Source organism: Salmo trutta, chromosome 38, assembly GCF_901001165.1.
Source record: "Salmo trutta chromosome 38, fSalTru1.1, whole genome shotgun sequence".
Lineage (NCBI taxonomy): Eukaryota > Metazoa > Chordata > Actinopteri > Salmoniformes > Salmonidae > Salmo > Salmo trutta.
This window is the reverse complement of record NC_042994.1, coordinates 13,677,223-13,697,675: the sequence shown is the minus strand read 5'-3', so window position 1 is coordinate 13,697,675 and position 20,453 is coordinate 13,677,223. Positions and strand designations below refer to the sequence as shown.

General features: G+C 44.6%; 1 protein-coding gene across 1 annotated transcript; it reads left to right on the top strand.

The window, feature by feature from the left end:
- Positions 1 to 1,426: 1,426 nt before the first annotated feature.
- LOC115178688 (insulin-like growth factor-binding protein 4) lies at positions 1,427 to 18,699 on the top strand. Its single transcript, XM_029739960.1, has 4 exons — positions 1,427 to 2,430; positions 11,864 to 12,027; positions 12,606 to 12,731; positions 14,583 to 18,699. The coding sequence occupies exons 1-4, from the start codon at positions 2,070 to 2,072 to the stop codon at positions 14,718 to 14,720; spliced, it is 789 nt and encodes a 262-aa protein (XP_029595820.1). The 5' UTR covers positions 1,427 to 2,069; the 3' UTR covers positions 14,721 to 18,699.
- The last annotated feature ends 1,754 nt before the right edge of the window (positions 18,700 to 20,453 follow it).

Genomic DNA, 20,453 nt, shown 5'->3' with positions numbered 1-20,453 from the left:
CGTCGTTCCAGCCCTCTGTAAGCCTTGGAACCAAATAGTTGTGAATGAGAAAGATCCTGGACACACACATATACACACATGTACACAAAAGACACAGACACTAACCCGCACGTACACAAAAGACACAGACACTAACACACATGTTGGCGGCCTATTAATTTACATTCTCTAATTTACAAACACGCACCCACAATCAAAACACTCCCAGCTAGTGGTGTAATTCAAAGTTAGCTGGCGAAGCCCTCTGTGGGAGAGTGGAGGCTTTTTCTAAGACCTGTGGGAGCAGGGCTACCACGTGGAGGGCACTGTCCATTTGCCTTTTATAGCTGACCCGCACAGCTAGTTGGAGAGAGAGAGACAGAGAGAGAGAGATAGAGTGAGTTTATTTCACTTTTGTTTATTATCTTTTTCACTTGCTTTGGCAATGTGAACATATGTTTCCCATGCCAATAAAGCCCCTTGAAATGAATTGAATGGAGAGTGAGTGAGTAAAGGGCAGATGCAGAGGGAGGAAAAGAGGGATGCTGGCGCCTAATGGACTCGTCTTCTCACACAACACACACACACTGGCCACACTAACCACGGCCATGTGCAGGAAAGGGACGTGAGGTTGCCCAAGCTTTGTTATTTCAACAATGCTTTGTCGTTGGCTGGAGGTGTATGTGTGTGTGTGTCTGTGAAAGAGAGTTTAAGATGGCATGGAAGTGGTTTTCTTTATCTCCTTTGTGTGTATATGAATGCCTTTTACTGCGAGTGAGAATAATAGCTTTCCAGATACGTTTTTCTCTCTGTGTGTGTTTGTGTGTCAGAGTGCAAGTTCATGTTCAGGCTAGTGTGTATTTAGACAGAGAACGAGAGAGGGGGGATGAGAAAGAGAGAGAGGGGAGAGTAGGGGTTAGTGGTTCAAGGCAAGCTATTGTAATGATGCGAGTTAGCAATGTTTTGTGTTCACAGTCATTGTGTTAGGGTGAAGGTGCTGCCAGCTCTTGAGTCTGAATGTGAGAGAGGAGAAGGCTTTAGTTACATATTTTGTCGGTGTGATTCTGTGTTATAAAGGGACAAAAAGTGAGATACTCATTCTGTGAATATTCAACACAGGGAAAGAGAGAGTGAGAGTGGGTACAGAGAGAGTGAACGTGTGTGTGTGTGTGTGTGTGTGGAGGGTGGTTCAGCTCAGTCTTTCTTCCCTGCAATTCTGTGCGAGCATTCAAGATTGAGAGAGAAAAAGTGAGGGAGAGAGTATGTGTGTGTGTCTGTGTGAGAACATGAGTGAGAGACAGCAAGAGAAAAAGAGAGAGTGAGGGAGAGAGAGTGAGGGAGAGAGAGCGTGAGCGCTTAGCCTGGCATTTCTTCCCTGTGCCTTTCAGCTCCTCTCCCCTTGAAGAAGGAGGCGTGTCCATTGGCCAGCAGTATAAATTCCAAGAGGAACCACTCGTGTAGAGCCATTCTCAGGAGCAACCCATTGCACTGCACCCCATATGGAAGAGGAAATTGCTACTCGACTTGAAAAACCTGATGCCCCTTCCCTACACCTGGACATTGGCAAACCACAGACTTTTCTCTTTGCACTATAAGAGGCTTCATGGGCTCTGTGTGAATTCTACTTGAAAGGAGAAAGACTCACCTAAATAGACCAGTGGACATTTGTTCTACTTCCCAACGTATGAAAAACCACTTTGTGCGACTCAAAGACTTAAAGACTTTCGTTGCATGGGAGAGCAAGGACTAGATATTTAACATTCTTTGATCTACCTGCATTCTTTTTCCAACCTCCCAAACATCCCAGGGCTAGGAAATCAAGCCTAAAAAAAGGCGAGGTGAAACAGCGGGGACATTGTGTTCCAACTCCTGCCAAAACCCCTGCCACCCGAAACACCAACCAGCGGCCAACATCAAAGACCAAACCCGACAAACGCCTCCCTCCCATTCCTTACCCTCCAAAACTAAAGCAGAGACCAAACAGTTGTGGGTGAGAGAGCAGAGAAACAGAAGGAATACTAACAAACGAACTGCGGGAAGTGCAAGAGAAATCGAGGGCAAAGATTTGAGATCACGCCTTCGGGACTGCCATGGTGCGAGGTGGCGGTGCGGCTATAGCGCCGCCCTGCTGGGGCCTGTGGGCGGTGGGCGCCCTTTCTCTGGCGACCCTGTGTCTGACGGAGGAGGCCATCCGCTGCCCCGTGTGCTCCGAGGAGCGGCTGGCCAGCTGCCAGCTGCCTGATGGCAGCTGCGAAGAGACGGTGAGGGAGGCGGGCTGTGGCTGCTGCCCCACCTGTGCCCTGGCCAAGGGGGTGCACTGCGGCGTCTACTCGCCCCGCTGCGGCACAGGGCTCCGCTGCTACCCACCACGGAACGTGGAGAGGCCCCTCCACTCGCTCATGCATGGCCAGGGAGTGTGCACGGACGAGAGGGATGTGGAAGAGAACTCAGGTGAGACAATAGGGAAGGTGTGGTTGTGGGACACCGGTATCTTTAACGCTTGTCCACTGATGTGGCTGTATGTGCAGGTAGTATCAATGGTGGTCACCCTCTGTTAAAAATGGGTGATGCATTGTGTTATCCCACCTTCTTTTCTTCAGTTGTGGTCCAACTCTCCATATTGTATTTTAGGCTACTGTACGCAACACTCTTAGTGGCGCACTGGTACGCCTACCCAGAATTAGGACATGTGTGCATGAGAACACCGCCACCTCAATAGCCTCAGTCGTTTTACAGGTTAGTACTGTATATAATATGATGTAGCTGTAAAATCAAGCCTGGCGGACTGGTTGGTATCGCTCTCACACTCTCTCTTCCTCTCTCTCCCTCTCTCATGTTGGATCGTAGCCGGTCCAGTTGGACCATATGCAGTTAAGAGGGCCAGGGTGCCGGGGCTGGGCCAGAGTGTTCTCTCCCTGCTCCCTGTTCGTACCTGAGCTGGGGAGGGTGTGGCAATGTGCTGCTTGTTTGCTCTAATCTCTACTAAGCCTCAGCCCAGAGCACACACACCAGCTCTTCACGCATGGCCTGACCTGAGAGCACACAGTCCCCCTGCTGTTTTGCGCCCGGCCGTACACAGTAAAAGGGCACCTTCTGCCTTAGACATAGCAGAAAAGGTATCGGTCAGAGAGAGAAGCACTGAGGGGATAGTATGGCTGGGCGTGTGTGTGTATGGATGTATCAAATCAAATGTTATTTGTCACATGCGCTGAATACAACAGACCTTACAGTGAAATGCCCACTTACAAGCCCTAACCAACAATGTAGTTTAAAAAAATTACAAAAATAACAATGAGAACAAATAATTAAAGAGCAGCAGTAAAATAATAATAGAGTTATTAAAGTGACTGTGCATAGATAATAACAGGGAGTAGCAGTAGTGTAAAAGGGGGGGGGGCAAAGCAAATAGTCTGGGTAGCCATTTGATTAGATGTTCAGGAGTCTTATAGCTTGGGGATAGAAGCTGTTTAGAAGCCTTTTGGACCTAGACTTGGCGCTCCGGTACAGCTTGCCATGCGGTAGCAGAGATTACAGTCTACAACTAGGGTGGCTGGAGTCTTTGACAATTTTTAGGGCCTTCCTTGGCAACAGTGATGTAGCTTGGCAACAGTGATGTACTGGGCCGAACGCACGACCCTCTGTAGTGCCTTGCGGTCGGAGGCCGAGCAGTTGCCATACCAGGCAGTGACGCAACCAGTCAGGATGCTCTCGATGGTGCAGCTGTGGAACCTTTTGAGGATCTGAGGACCCATGCCAAATCTTTTCAGTCTCCTGAGGGGGAATAGGTTTTGTTGTGCCCTCTTCACGACTGTCTTGGTGTGCTTGGACCATGATAGTTTGTTGGCGATGTGGACGCCAAGGAACTAGAGGCTCTAAACCTGCTCCCCCACAGCCCCGTCGATGAGAATGGGGGTGTGATCCGTCCTCCTTTTCCTGTAGTCAACAATCATCTCCTTTGTCTTGATCACCTTGAGGGAGAGGTGTTGTCCTGGCACCACACGGCCAGGTCTCTGAACAACTCCCTATAGGCTTTTTCGTCGTTGATCAAGCCTACCACTGTTGTGTCATCTGCAAACTTATTGATGGTATTGGAGTCGTGCCTGGCCGTGCAGTCATGAGTGAACAGGGAGTACAGGAGGGGACTGAGCATGCACCCCTGAGGGGCCCCCGTATTGAGGATCAGCATGGCGGATGTGTTGTTACCTACCCTTACCACCTGGGGGCGACCCGTCAGGAAGTCCAGGATCCAGTTGCAGAGGGAGGTGTTTAGTCCCAGGGTCCTTAGCTTATTGATGAGCTCTGAGGGCACTATGGTGTTGAACGCTGAGCTGTAGTCAATGAATAGCATTCTCACATAGGTGTTCCTTTTTATCCAGGTGGGAAAGGGCAGTGTGGAGTGCAATAGAGATTGCATAATCTGTGTATCTGTTAGGGCGGTATGCAAATTGAAGTGGGTCTAGGGTTTCTGCGATAATGGTGTTGATGTGAGCCATGAAAAGCCTTTCAAAGCACTTCATGGCTACAGACGTGAGTGCTACGGGTCGGTAGTCATTTAGGCAGGTTACCTTAGTGTTCTTGGTCTGCTTGAAACAAGTTGGTTTTACAGACTCAGACAGGGAGAGGTTGAAAATGTCAGTGAAGACACTTGTCAGTTGGTCAGCGCATGCTCCGAATACACATCCTGGTAATCCGTCTGGCCCTGCGGCCTTGTTAATGTTGACTTGTTTAAAGGTCTTACTCACATCGGATGCGGTGAGCGTGATCAGATTTCCGTGCTCTGTGTGTGGGTTTGTATATGTATGCATGTGTTTTTGCGTGTGTGTTCAGTGTATATATGTGTGTGTGTGTGTGTGTGTGTGTGTGTGTACGTACACTATATATACAAAAGTATGTCATCCATTCAAATGAGTGGATTGGTCTATTTCAGCCACACCTATTGATGACAGGTGTATAAAATCGAGCACACAGCCATGCGATCTCCATAGACAAACATTGGCAGTAGATGACCTTACTGAAGAGCTCAGTGGCTTTCAACAGGGCACGTCATAAGATGCCACCTTTCCAACAAGTCAGCTCGTCACATTTCTGGCCTGCTAGAGCTGCCCATGTCAACTGTAAGTGCTGTTATTGTGAAGTGGAAATGTCTAGGAGCAACAACGGCTCAGCCTCGTTGTTGCACAAAGTGAGGTCCATAGAGAAATGGTTTGTGGAGATTGGTGAGGAAGAACTTGAATAGCCGGGACAGAGCCCTGACCTCAACCCCATCGAACACCTTTGGGATGAATTGGAATGCTGACTGCGAGCCAGACCTAATCGCCCAACATCGGTGCCTGACCTCACTAATGCTCTTGTGGCTGAATGGAAGCAAGTCCCTGCAGAAATGTTCCAACATCTAGTGGAAAGCCTTCCCAGAAGAGTGGAGGCTGTTATAGCAGCAAAGGGGGCCCAACTCCATATTAATGCCCATGATTTTGGAATGAGATGTCCAATGAGCAGGTGTCCACATGCTCTTGGTCATGTAGTGTCTGTGTGAGTGTGAACTGAATATAAATGTGTGAGAATACATTATAAGTGTATTTGTATATATTTGTGAGTGTATGCATGAGTGTACCGATGTAGCTGCAGTATATGTTGGCATATGCACCATATGTGTGAATGTATGTCCATCTCTGTGTGTATCCTGTTATCGATCTCAGCATGTTAATACGTGGTCATGCGCGTGTGTGTGTTGTATTGAAGGGAACTGTGTGTGTGTGTGTGTGTTGTATTGCAGGGATACGTGTGTGTGTGTGTGTGTGTGTGTGTGTGTGTGTGTGTGTGTGTGTGTGTGTGTGTGTGTGTGTGTGTGTGTGTGTGTGTGTGTGTGTGTGTGTGTGTCTGTGTGTGTGTGTGTGTGTGTGTGTGTGTGTGTTTAACAAGAGGAGGTAATAAAAGCTGCCTGTCTGCCTGTATGAAATTACTCTGTAATGGAGTGCGGCCAGTCTCAGGCTATTAGAGCTCTCTGCAATCAGTAATTCATTCTCACTCTCTTCATGGCCCCCATTCCTCCTCCTCCTCACTGGCACTGCAGATGTCTGACTGACTGACTCCTCTTTTACTGGAGTTGTCCTGTTCACTTCCCTCTGCAGACATCTTGATACAACCCCTGTCTTTATCCTCTCACGGTAGTCACATTCTTCTTCCTACTGCAGCAGCAGAGGTCTGGTTCCACTTTAACATCTAATACTGTATGGCTTATCTGCTATTCCTGTTCCATCGTATTCTTCAGATGGCAGCAGATTAAACTGTTCCTGCTTTTTTTATTCTTCCTCTCTTCCCTTCCAAAGCAGGGGGAACTCGTAGGCAGTTTTTCACGGTGGCGATTTCTATTATGCCAAAGAAGTTTGGTAGCGATCGTAAAAAACGCACCGCATATGAAGCAATTCCCTAATTTGTTCCAGATTTCATCCACACTGATTGTTCCAACATCGCTTCTTTCACCAGCACCGCTGCCGTGACCTCCAAAGGTTATTGGTAATGGCAGTGAACCATCTACCAGTTCCAAGCAGCACAGCAAGGCAAGACTTTGGACAGACTTGAACAGCCCTCAACTTCCAAGCTGCGTCTGACATGGCACACTATTCTCAGGGCTCTGGTCAAAAGTAGTGCTCTGCTTTAGGGAGAATAGGGTGCCATTTTGGATGCACTTCCAGAGACTCAAGTCTCCAGTCGTCTCCAGCACTGCTGCACCAGTTTCCCCCTGGGCCTGGGTGAGTTGCTGCTCCTCTCCCCCTGCCTCGGAGCGCATCGCCCACCGTCCAGCTCTTCTAGGATGAGCTCATCGGCACGCCTGCTGCCAGAGCAGAAATGAGAGCCTTCTGCTCTGTGCGAGGCCAGTCTAGGTTAGGCCAGCACATAGCGTGACTAAACGGAATCAGAGAGAGGGGAAAGCTGTTTAGTGCATGATAAAAGGTTGACTGTCTTGGTTTTGGCTTCGTACCGTCCTCTGCATTGCTTAATCTGGCTGAATGTTTTTCCCTAAACATTGTTTACTGACTGACTTCGCCGTCCACGCCATTGTGTTGTCCGTTTGAGGCGAGCAGCGCTGAAGTAAAAGTGGGCTAAAGGTTCAGCGGTTTGGGAGTTCTCGTAAACTCTCTCGACAAGCTAGGGAGTGTCAGCGATTGATGAAATGCTAAACGGTGTCGAAATGTTTGGATGTTTTGTTTTCAGTGTTCTGGAATCCCACTATCCCAGTGTTGAGCTTCGGTTGACCCCCCCGAGTCCTGTCATAAAGCAAAGTACCCCCCAATGTAGCCCTACTCAATAAGTCTTACATCAACACTTCAGTGCAGCGCCTCTGAAACCCCATGCGCCAGAGAGACAGGAAGAAATGAGAAAGAGAGAGAGAACAGAGAGAGAGAGAGAGAGGAAGAGAGAGGGAGTATGAGGAAAAACCCAAGCCACAAGTATACAAGTTCCTTTGTGGCACATTTGCCGGGTTTATCCATTATTAAACCGAGGGGTACATCTCCTTGAGACGCTTCCCGCACTGCCCCAGACCTAGCAACAGTGAACATGTCTGATAAAAATAGAAGAGGGTTTTTAAAAAATGGAACGGATTCCCAAAGACGAGGACACCGTAGGGGGAAGTGTATGACTGATCCTGAATTGACAGCACATGTACAGATGAAATGCTACCATAAAGCAGCAGTCCCAGAGACTGAGATGCTACCTCATATCCCAATGAAACGGTCAGTACTCAGAATATAACATTTTCATACGTTTTGTAAATAAACTTTTCCCAAAGCTAGCCTACCATTTCCATGGACTGACGCACAGACCATTTCAATCTGAGGAATACATGTCCAGATGCTATCTACTGTACGCCTTCTGTTACATTCCTTCAAGTTCAAAGCTGCAGTATTTGTAAACTCAATTTCCATAGCAACTGTAAGTACTGGAGTACATTCTGCATCTTATCATGTCCTGCAAATCTCATGCAGTTCCTTAATAACGGATTCTTAGAAACTCTCTCAATCCTAATTCTTAGAAATCTTTACGAGGGCTTGGAATCCACTCAGACATTCCGACTGGGTCTCCTTTGGTGTCATTTTCAAATGCTTCACGAACCTTTTAAACTTGGAAATGTATAATATTTACAAGCAGATACAGATGTCAATGGAAATGTCATTACTGACATAAGGTGTTGCGAATGCCATTCATGCTGGTGGTAAGCTTACAGGAGCTACATGTGTCTGATGTACAGTATGTATCTGCATTTAGGCAGGCCTATCGGTGGCACTTCTAGTTAACCATCTGTTCTTGTCAACCATCCACAACTCCTGTTCTTCTTATGATGTGAGGAAAAAACACTTGTCTATGTGCTCACTGGAATTATGAAACTGAAACAATAATTTCTCTGTGGCCACTGAGGATATGTTGGGGAATAGGACAAACCAATTGCAGATGTCCCTGATGGCGTGTTTTGGTCCTTATTATTTGCTTACTTTGGGTATTTATCCCATTCGTACAGCTGGGCTTTCTGCAGCAGAACGCAGTAAATGTGATTAGCTAATTGATCCCTCCATGGAACCGTGGATTTAGGACCCCTCCTGGTGTCGGAGCTGTGGAGACAGAGATGCACAAACAAACCAACTGACTCTGAGTAACAACACAGAGCGATGATGAGCGCTCGCTAGCTGGTCGTAAAATTCAAACACGCCTAATCCTTGGAGCACAGTGAAATCAAAGTCCCTCATAAACTGTGTGAGTCCATGCGTGAACATATTAAACAGCAACCGCTCCCATCATGCTTTGTTTGGAAACATTCCACGCAAACACTTATATTACAAACATCTGGCAGGGGATTCAGCCAATGGTGCATTGTTTGAACAGTCGTTCATTAATTTTGAGTTAAGCCTGTTGTTATGTATTTATGCACAGTTTGCACACTAAACATTTAATTTATACATTCAATGACTCACTTATCTAATGATCCAGAGACTCAAATATACTGCAATCAAAATGTGCTTAATCACTTCGAACAATGTTACTATTGGCACGAGTAGTGTGTTGCTGTAATGTTTTATGTTGTTGTATTTTGGTGCATGATCCTGTTTTGTGGGATATTCTTACTGTACATGAGCAAAAACCACCCAAACCAACCAGTAATTATGGTTCAGTTCTTATTTCATGGATAATTCATTTTGTCCACTTTTGTGCGGTACCTACCTCTATTTATGGCTGCTATATGCTTTGAGCAGAGAAGTCAAATGAAAGTTGAAGAAAAAAAAGGGAAGGGTAGTTTTGAGCACATCCCTTTTTATTGTAATAATGTGCACATGTATTATTTTACAGTATAGAAATATGCCACACAAAGCACTATGGACCAATAAGCTTAAAATACCCCCACAAAGTGGAGGGTAACACATTGTACACATTCTTGCTAATGCCAGCTTACATAAAGAGCAATGACTTGACATAAGATATGCAGTGGGCGACAAATTGTGTCAAACGTGCACTATTTACATTTAAACGCCCACTGTCTCCTCACCCAGATTTCCACTGATGCAATGACAGCTGACGATAAGCATCTCGCTAGCTGACATACTATAATGCTATATAGTGTAACAAAGTCCAGCCTACGGAGCCATGTCCCCCAGGACAGTGTTGAGACTAGTTCACACGCTCCATCCAGACTCCCAGTGACAGCTGCAACTGGAACATTAATGTTCCATGCCACCCTCTGAACCTCTGTGGGCTGGGAGTGGGAACACACCACCAACATTCCCTGGCAAACACCTCACTGGAGGAAGGTGAAGTCAGAGTAAATGACTGAAAAATGGTTTGGAACTGGGTCGGTTGCAGACTAGTTTGCATTAATTCAGTGATATGACGGAAGATGACGATGGTTTGAGGGATCCAGCAGCTCTTGAACACACGTTAACTTTACATGAACCTCCCTGTTGACATGTTCATGACCTTTGGTTTTTAAACGCTGTCAAAACAGAGGGAAATGATAGAACCTTTATCAGAACAGTCGTAAAATCGAGTCTTTCTTTATCTTGGCTATGCACCTGTGGCTGGGGTTGGATGCGAGTGCATACTGCACAGTGTCCATACTTGTGTTCCTCATCATAGCTCTTGACAAAGGAATCTAGCTGAAATGGTTAGCCCTGGCTTTCCCCCCCCGTTTGTTTAACATTATCAATTTTTATTAAAAGAAGATTATACTTGGATTTTTTCCTGGAGTGTGTTTCTATTATTCATCATAGCAGCCTGACTTGTGCCTTAGCCTGCCTGTGTTTGAAACTGAGATGTTGACACAATCCTCCCGAAACCACACAATGAAGCAGCAGCTTCCTCCCCGGAGAACAGCGGTGGCAGCAAACAGGACATGGCACCCCTGACCCACTTTTAAATAACTTTGGGCTTGTATGAAATGGCACTCCAAAAGAGCATGGATTCGGCAAACCGCTAAATGGCAAAAGAGGGAAAGAACAATTTATAGGGAGACGGGAAAACAGCTGAAGTCGTAAAGTGCTGATGAGTAACGCCAACAGAAACATACAAACCCCCGGTCGACAGAACACCGCCTGTCAATCAACTTCAGAGCAACTCCCTCACCTCAACCTCATGTAGAGAGGTACGGTATAGAAATGTAAACCTCTCCTCTCATTACTGAAATATGACTAGAATAGCTAATGGCAAAACCCTTTACCCCAAGTCTGAAACAGCCAAAGGTCACCTTACCTCATGAGTAGGCTAGTCTATCCATTGTTCAATAACAAAAACAACTTCACAACAAAACCTGTTGATAGCTAATTGCTATTTAATCCTATTTACAGAGTGAATTCCCTTCGAAAACGTGGAAAGGTCAGAGAGGGCAATGCAGAAGATCTAACTATGAGAGAAAGTAGGTTCCCCGAAGCAACTGGTATTACGCCACACTGACGTGAGACGCCATCGTTCCAGTGATCTGACAGACAAAGCTCAAGGAAGCACAAAAGCCCAGGCTCTGGGTGCTATGGTTGCAGTGCCAACCCATGAAAGGCCACAGGTCACAAGCAGAACAGCAAAGAACAGTTGGTGGGGGGAAAAATGTGTTTGAGTTACCAACCAACCCTGCAAAGCCCACAGGTGAACAGTCAAGCCAGAACAAAACAGCTGTAAAGCTCTCCACACTCCATACGTTTGCCCACCGGCACCTTGTGACAGTGCTAAATACCCTCTTCCAATCTCCATCTGGCACAGTGAGGGTTTCTTTTGCTGTAGGGGAGATGGAGGGGGGGGGGCAGTTCCTGAGGAAACAGCTGGCTGCCTGCTGCGCCAAAGAACTGGAGAATTATTGCAAGGTAAATGTGGCGCAGGCCACAATGGGTAGGCAGACTGTACCCCTGATGAGTGGGAACACCACTGTTTGTCCTTGATGCTAAGCCTGGTTCTTAGCCTATAATTCCCCATGGTGTTTTCATCAAATCAAATCAAATGTTATTGGACACATACACATATTTATGGAAAGATATCTCTCTGTTGGTATGACAACATGTGCGTTGGGTCAGATCAGTGATATACTGTTAATTAGGTACATTAAATTAGACATTTTCATGCAATGGACAAATTGCGAAAAGCCTCTGAGAGGCGGTGTAATTGACAGAGAAGCTTGTCAAAAATGGCATGGTCTATTGTTTCAACTCTTGTGGTGTGACACGTATGACTTGCGACCTTGTACGGGTTGGGATTGCGAGACTTTCATGTGTTGTGTAGGTTGTAGCTCCAGAGGTTTCCCTTGTAAAAAAAAGGTCTCTTGACATTGATGGGACATACTGGACAAATAAAGGTTTAAATAAAATGTTGGTGACTTGTAGTGTTGTGACTCAATGTTAACTGTTGTGTCCCACAGCGATGGACAGGCAGGATGAGATCATCCCTGAGCACCCCAATAACAGCAACATCCGCTGCAGTCCCCAGGACAAGCGCTGCATCCAGAAGACCCTGGCCCGCCACCCCGCCAAATCCACCAATCAGAGAAGCAACAACGCCAGGGAGGACCCAAAGGCTGCCCTGGTGAGAGCACCAACCACCGTTCACCTCCGTATAGGAAAAGATTACACATAAAGATTACGTATAGGAAAACATGACATACGCACATTTAAAGTATTTGAGCAGGTGCTGGATATAAAAAAATAATGTCACCCCATAACTTTCAACTAGAGTCTCGTTGAGTCTTGTTACTAGACCGACACAGGTCTGTCTAACAGGTGTTTTCAATGACTATTTTACAGATCAAAATCCATGAGTTTAGCATTTGGGTTACAAACAGCATGTAACCTATTCGTTATTTTCAGCCCTCATCATTTAATGGTCATCTCATGAAACGTAACCCAGGTGTTCACTGAAATCAACAACAAAGGGTGTACAAAACTCTTTGCCATTTCCAGATACCTCCAGGGACGTATATAAGCATACATGGGCGTACATTTTCAAACATCTACATGGGCACACTAGCCTGGGTACCAGTCTGTTTAGCTGACATTCCACTCCTTGTTCTCCGTGTCATATGCCAAAGAGTAACATGACAGGAGTGGCAAGGAGTGGAATGATAGCTGAACAGATTTACGACTAATTCCACTGGTCGTCCTCAGGCTCCATGTCGTGCTGAGCTGCAGAGAGCGCTGGACCGACTGGTGTCCAACACTCGCACCCATGAGGATCTCTACAGCATCCCCATACCCAACTGTGACAAGAACGGAGACTTCCATGCCAAGCAGGTTTGTCGACTGACAAGTAGTCATTATCCCAATGGTATCTATATTATGCACTATTCAGGAAGTACTCCGACATACTCTGAAATGGCACCTTATTTATTCCCTATGCAGTGCACTATTTTTAACCAGAGCCCTATTGGCCACTACCAAAAAAGTAGACCACTATAAGGGATATCGTGCCAATTTGGATGCAGACATTTATCCAGGTAGTCTGTGGAGAAGGTCTTTTGCAAGGGAGATCCGATCGTCTATCATTCACTCGGTCTGGTAACAGACAGGCACATACGAACACACCACGCAAACAATCCCCTCGAACATTGCCACGGCTCTATTAGCCAAAACACAAAATGGCCCTGTAACAGCATTGTTTTATGTGAGCATTTTCTCCTACCAAGACTCCGCATCTACAGACAAGCAAAGTGATTTATCAAAGAAAAATCGTGCTGAACCGTGTGCGTACAACACAACACAGTGGTTAACCTAAAAGGGTTGACAGTAATCGCTTCATTGCAGTGATAGATGTCATTAGCTTTTCGAAAAGCAATTATTTCTCGCTATGTCTGAAATGGGCGACTTTGTAGATAAGACTGGGAAGAATCGGAGAACACGGAGCTAGATAAGGCTTGTTGCTCTGTAGAGCTGAATACGCTACGAAGCAACAGGCGTAGCAGAGTCAGTCAGTGATAAAAGGCTTACCCTGCCAAGAGCATCATAGTCTGGGGTTAGGCTTGATTGTGTAACACATTTAAAGTCTGCTCTTTATAGTGTGTAAAAGGCATCTGTTTACTGTTTAACTATAATTGCATTGTGGTAGAACTTTACGGCACCCTTTGCGAGCATAACTAAGGTTATGAGAGGTCATCTGGCATCTTTTCATTGCACAGGAGGAATCTCAATAGGAAGGTTGAGCCAGGCTGATGGGGGGTTTCAAAACAACCCCAGGTTATGTTCAGATACTTAACACTCAGTGGTTATGACTCATACAACTTTGAGATTCTATTCAATTGATCCATATTCACACTGGTGAGATTGAGGGGGCTTGAGAGAAAGTTCTTAACAAATGGAACAATGTCAAATATAACAGTGGTTTTGAATTTGATGGTACCTCAGGTTTGAATTTTAAGGTACCTTAAAGATGGAATCCGCAGTAGGGTGGAAACATCGCCATTGACCGCCCAACCACCGTTGTTATTGTTTTTGTTTCCGAGCTGATGAGTCGTGCAGCATGGTATAAAAAAAAAAGTGCTTTACATATTGAGCTCTTCTATCGTGCGTGCAATGATGTCCGAGGATGACAAAAAGTGTTTGTTGTTTGCAGTAACTTCTTTGTTGTTGTAATATCACAAACGGACGTGGCGTTTCACCGTTAAGTAATCCAGCTTTAAGGGAACTAAGTGCTATTAAGAAACTGCAATAGCTTATGCCAGAGTTCCTGCGGTTTTCTGAGCCAAGTTTTCTGAACCAAAAATCTATATTTCGTTGTTGGACATAAAATACTATAGAATCACCAGGAAATCAGCTCAAAGTTATTTAATTTAGGAAATCTGTTCCCAAGTATTCCCATGCATAAATAGAGAGGCATATGTGATCGTATCACAATGTAATCAAGGTTTGAAATGACTCTGTTTTTGTCAAATAGTATATCTGTTTGAGATTCTTGCAGCCAATTTGCAGTGTACAAATTATTTATAACTATGTTCCAGCCCCCGACCATCCGCTCAAGGGAAAATCAGTCCATTGCTGAATGTATTTGGGGACCCCTACCTTATGCCATTGATCTGTATCATATGCCTATCATGCAACAAATGCCATTTGGCTTGTGACTGATACCTGTCTTGTTTCTTGTGTCTACAGTGCCAGCCAGCACGTGACGGGCAGCGGGGAAAGTGCTGGTGTGTAGACCAGAAGACGGGCATGAGGCTGCCAGGGCCCCTGGAGCTGCGGGGGGAACTGGACTGCCACCAGCTAATGACTGCAACCATGAGAGAGTGAGGATGGGACCGGCGGGGCCCCTGGGGGGCCAGGGCTAGGGCTTAGGGCCAGCCAAATTCTACTGGTGCTGTTTAGTTACAACTATGGAAGGAAAGGACTTAACCCTAAAGCCTCGCTTCACGTGAGGCTAACGGTACTTGCTTGATATGAAAAAGATAAAAGGAAACCATAGAATTTTGCTATTTTACTATTGTTTGTTTTCGTGTGTGAGTGTATGTCTGTATGCATCTTTTTGAGCACATGTGTGTATTTTACGATTCTGTGAAGTCAGGCAGATGCTCTTGCTTTAAATAACAGGTGGCAAACAATAGGCCCCCGAATACAAGTGTTGTAATCGTTCATCTCAAAACAGGACAACATTGGTTTTGTGTAGTCTAGTTGAACTCTGATTTCCATCTCTTAGCATCTTTGAAACAAAAAAACATAACAACTTTACACATGAGTTAAGTGTCCTAACATGACTGACCATCGACCATTCAGCAGCAGCTATAGAAAAGAATGAATATTGGTAAGTGTGTGCGTGAGAGAGAATCACCAATTGATGATAAGCCGCAGCTTTTCGCAACATTTGGAGACATGAAGTGAAAAGAGAGATTACTTTTGAAAGAATAAACTGTACCTCTGAGAGAAACCCAGAATAGATGTGCTTTATCGCTCTCCCCCTTGTCTCCCTCCTCTCCACATCCCCCCTTCTCTTTGACTGGGAGCTCTCTCTCTCTGGCTTATTTCTCCAGGGGGACTGGCAGCATAGCTGGGCTCAGGACTCTGTACACTGCTGATAGGATAATCTTGTTTCTCCAGCTGGGGTTGAAGTACTAAGACGCCAGTGCTGCTGCTCTCATGTTTGTATGAATATGCTTCTATATACAGGATTTCTGTCTAACCAAGAGACTGCTTGTTGGCAGTATTGTGTAGTTTATAGTGGTGCTATACACTCATTGTGCCAAAAATGTTTTTTTCCCCCTGTGCTTTTTGGGGGATTGTTTTTAGAAGGAGACAGAGATACAAACTCCCAGATGAGAGGGACGATCTTAGAATGGCCTAAATGTGTGACTGACCACAAATACTGTCTAGCTGTCACACAAATATCTCCAAGTTTTTATACTACATTGATGAAATAAAACATACAAGTAAATACACGGATATCAGTGGGAGCATTACTATAGTTAACCGCCTGACTAATGTAGTGACTTTGCATGATTGTAGCATGTGTGGCTAGTGACAACTTCTTAGGGCTAGAAGAGAATAGGACTTTATGACTGCATGATGAAAAGACACGCTCTAGACAGCCTCTGCAATTGCTAGCTAGCTGAAACGTTCGGAGAACCGTCAGATGTCTATATAATAACATTAGGAACCTCACTGAGACATAGCATCCTGGTCATACATGGACTCTCTCCAGTATAGGTGAACATCCTTGGCTTGTACTCTGGCAGAGCCAGTTATCAGGTTTGACATCATCGATGAAGCAGTATATGAGCCAAGGAATCATTGATTTGTATTATTATGTTGACAAACTTACTGGTGCATCATACTCTACCTACCTTGCCAATCATACCTTCCACATATACTACATGGACAAGACTGTTAACATCCCTACAGCGATTTGATTGTACTGTATTGCAAATGGGTGGAAAAGATCATGATTGGTTCCCTCGGGCTATGATCTATGATGTGATTGGTTGATTGACTGACTCAGGCTTAACCTGTGGACCACAGGGAGTATAGGAGAGAAGACGGCCCTTGAATGCAGGACAGTCTGATCAGTGAGTTCAGTGAGGTCGGTCGTTTGTCATTTCTAGAAATGGATAGTGCACTTAATCCTCCCCTGAGAGAGTTGGGTTACTAATTGATTCCAGGGAGGATTCATCTCGCCTGGACATTCATTATTGGTGTTAATAGTACACTGGCACAGTTAGCTTCATGTAGAGCGAGGCGAGGGGACAGGGCCGAGGGGGTAAACCAGACGGACGTGGGCAGTAGTTGTCCTGCTTCCTCTTTCAAGAACTGAAAGAAGAGTGCAGGACAGGTTGTCCAAAAACGGACTCCTACAAATGATAGGCAGCTCTTTTTGTCAGCAGAGATGTGAGTAGATAGACTAGAGGGAGAGGGAATAGAGGCCGTGTGAGCGATAGAGAGCTGGAGAGTTCCAGCTACATTTGTATTGCACTGATTTGCTCTCACAAAGCCACATTGTGTCCGTAAGGCACACAGCTTTTACCATTCACTCTTTCTCTCACATACCCCTCTGGTTTGACAGAGGAGCCTAGAAGTCATTCAAGGCCTTTCCTCTGGCTGTTATCCAGAGCAGCAGAACACATACTGTAGCAAGTCCAACTAAGCCCAACATAGCAATGCCCTTCATCACGGTTGTGCTGCCATTGCTGCCATGGGTAGTACATTCTGGGACAGAAACATCTCATTTCATTAGGCAACATTGAACATTCACACCTCCCAGCCTGGAGACAAAGCAGATAGAAAACCAGCTGTGCTACATTACCATTCAGAATCACAATATCAAAGACATTTGGGTCAATGTGTGACATGACCTGACCTGACATGAGCCGGGCCAAAGATAATTATTGTGGACTTAGCCAACTGTACTGTATCTGTAACTTGCTTCCTTGTAAAAAAAAATAATAATAAAAAACTGCCAAAGTTATCCAAAGGGTCTATGGGGATATTGCATGGTAATACTGTTGTAGTTTACCTAGCGTTCCCTCAGTCAATGACTTATCTTCTGAACTAATTACTAACCTGTAGACATTTACTTAGCCTACATTTGACCAAAACTTTGACCGACAAACAAACATCCCCAGTGGGCTGGTTGAACCGTCGTCCAGTTTTTCCTGCTTCTGGGTCATTAACCTTGAAACTGAGCCTCTTGATGATCACTAATAGTTCATATTAGCTTTTTCTCAATTGACAAGTCCCTAAAACGTATTTATGGCTCTCTGAGGCTATTCAATGAAACAGGATGCTCTTACTTTCCGCCACATTCCACCATGACATCCACTATTCCCCTAGAATACCCAAGAGCAGTTCCACCTCAGCAGCCCCCAATGAAAAGCCCATATTCCAAAAGCTGGTCATATTTTCATTGTCATTGTAAAAACTCCTTGTTCTAAACCGTAATCACACATAACTTCAACAAAGCGACTGATGTCATTCCCAACTAGAAAGACATAGGAAATGGTATTATGGAAGGAGGATATACTGTAGCTGATAAGTTGATTGTATTCCAAACACAATGAAGTAACATGAACAATGAAAGGCATCTCCAAAGAAGTTACAAGGAAGAGTATTTTGAGGCATGAAACCCCAAACACTATAGAAGTGCTTTGTGTACATTAAATGTTGATATTCCCTTGTCATGTACGGAATGAAAAAAAACACCATACTTAAGTCTAAGGCCTTATCTTTACAAGTAGGCCGTCATCGTAAATAAGAATTTGTTCTTTACTGACTTGCCTGGTTATATAAAGGTAAAACAAAGTATTATGAGTCCTAGAACATTCCGTTTCTGTGCTACTGTAGATATTATCTCTAGGTAAAGTAGTGCTATGTTTCAAGTCAATGGTCCTGGTTTTCCTTTTGGATCCAAGACCTTCAGTGTTTAATTTACATTCAACTGTGTATACTTACACTATATTACTTGGTCTCTAACTTTTGCTCTACTGTATTTTGTATTTCTGAGGGATATTCCTGTTGGCCTTGGACTTTACCTGTTAATTCTACTGTAAAAAGATTCAAAGTAACTTTAGCATGTGTAGCCTAACTATATACTGGGTTTAAACATGGCGAGATCTTGAATGTGTGGTCCAGAACAGGGCCATGCTTTACAAACATTGAAGAAAACGCAGCAAGAATTTGTGCTTGTTACGGAATAATGATTTGGTTACCTTAGAGATTTTTACTCTATGAATGAATTGTATACATTGTATTAGATCCAATTAAATTATAAACGTGTAGCATCTGATCTCTCGCCTGATTCTTTCCCCCTCTAAACGGCTGCATGGCATGTAGTTAAACTGTTCATGTATGTTAGATCATGTACCAAAATATTCCACCACACGGTAGATACTGAGTTCAGGGAAAGTGTATACTGTGCTAAGTGTAGGCCATACTGATTGCGCAAGAACTGAGGGTGCACTTCTAAACGGGTTGTTTCAATCATTATATCTGGATCATCAAAGGCTAAGAAAAACATAATCTCATTACTATTTTCCAGGTCCACCACACAATCATAGCTACATTTCAACAGGTCAACCAACCGAGTCAGAAAGCGCGGAAGTTTCTGTCAACTGAACATCTTAAAAAATCTCAAGAATGTATTTTGCCGGATGTAACTTTTGAAGACTTGTTAACAGAAATATATTTTCTAACTCACCTTAAATATACACGTCGTTAACAGTATTACTCAAGGCATGTCCAACGAATACCTCAGGAATGATATATCATAATAATGTGATTGCCACCGCTTCTAAAAATACCTGCACGGTCCACCACCAGAGTAAACTTTCAAGGCTGCTTAGTTCCAGTCTATTGGTGAGCCCTACAGGCTTAAGAAGATCTGAGCCTGAATCAGAATGGAAATACCCCGGACCTTTCAGAAAAAAATCCTATGCCTAATCCAAAATGGGAAGTCAGGAGGGATTTAAGTGGAATCCTCTGCTTGATTTAAAATGGGATTGGCCTTTTCCAGCCTGCAGGCATCCAGAATCCCAGGGCTGTGCCAAGGAGGCCTCGGGGTGTGTCAGTTAAGCCCTTACATCTGGCATTTAGTCTAGGGGTCATCCATCTCTGCACACCTCTGTCCAGTACATGAACAATAGGCTATATGAAATACTTATGGAATACAATGGACTACTGCATGACAGGTGCCACACATCAAGTAAGTGATGCAGTGATGGAGGTCAGTGTAGACAAGCTGGCCTATCCATAGATATCAGACAGTGCTACCTCAATGGGCCTTTCTAAATAACTGTCGCAGAGCAAATAGTAAAGTGCCTTTTTGTATTCAAGGTATTTGAACTGTATTCAAGGTTGTGTTGGAAGACAATACAAATAGAGGGTCACACCATGATCAATAGCCTGCCAAATCAAACAACAAGTGGAATAGGGCAGAGCCATTAAAAAATAAGTCAAAAATGTCAATCCAGGTCAGAAGAGGCTTACTGTGTTATTATAAAGATGGCAACAAGCAAATAAATCATTACTGTTGACATTGTACAGATTGCAAAGAATGTGAGCAAGAATGCAAAGTATTTGAGTTCTAACAATCAGTGCTGATTTTAGCATGTAAATCTTGGTGGGGCAAAAAATTAAATTAACAGTGGGATGCATGCCATCAAAGCCACTACACAACACAACACTAAACAATACATTAATTGCACAATAACGGTGACAAACGATGCCCACAAACTGTTAAGTCCTACATACAGCTGTACCAACATTTTACCACTGCTACACCTGGCTATCAGCGGAGCCTTTTCTGGCAGCGAAACAGTTCATTCAGCCTCATTTACTCCCTTTAAAAAAAACCTAGCTGATATGGTTGACTTGCTTAAACAAATGTGGTTTCTAATGACAATTAAGATGTACAAACTATGGCATAAGGGGACAACAAGCAGATAAGAGGCAATCCGTAATTTCAATTAAGACATTAATGAGTGAGCTAGGACGGACGTAGTCAATATAACTATTTGTTTAGCACTTTTGAAATGTACAGCG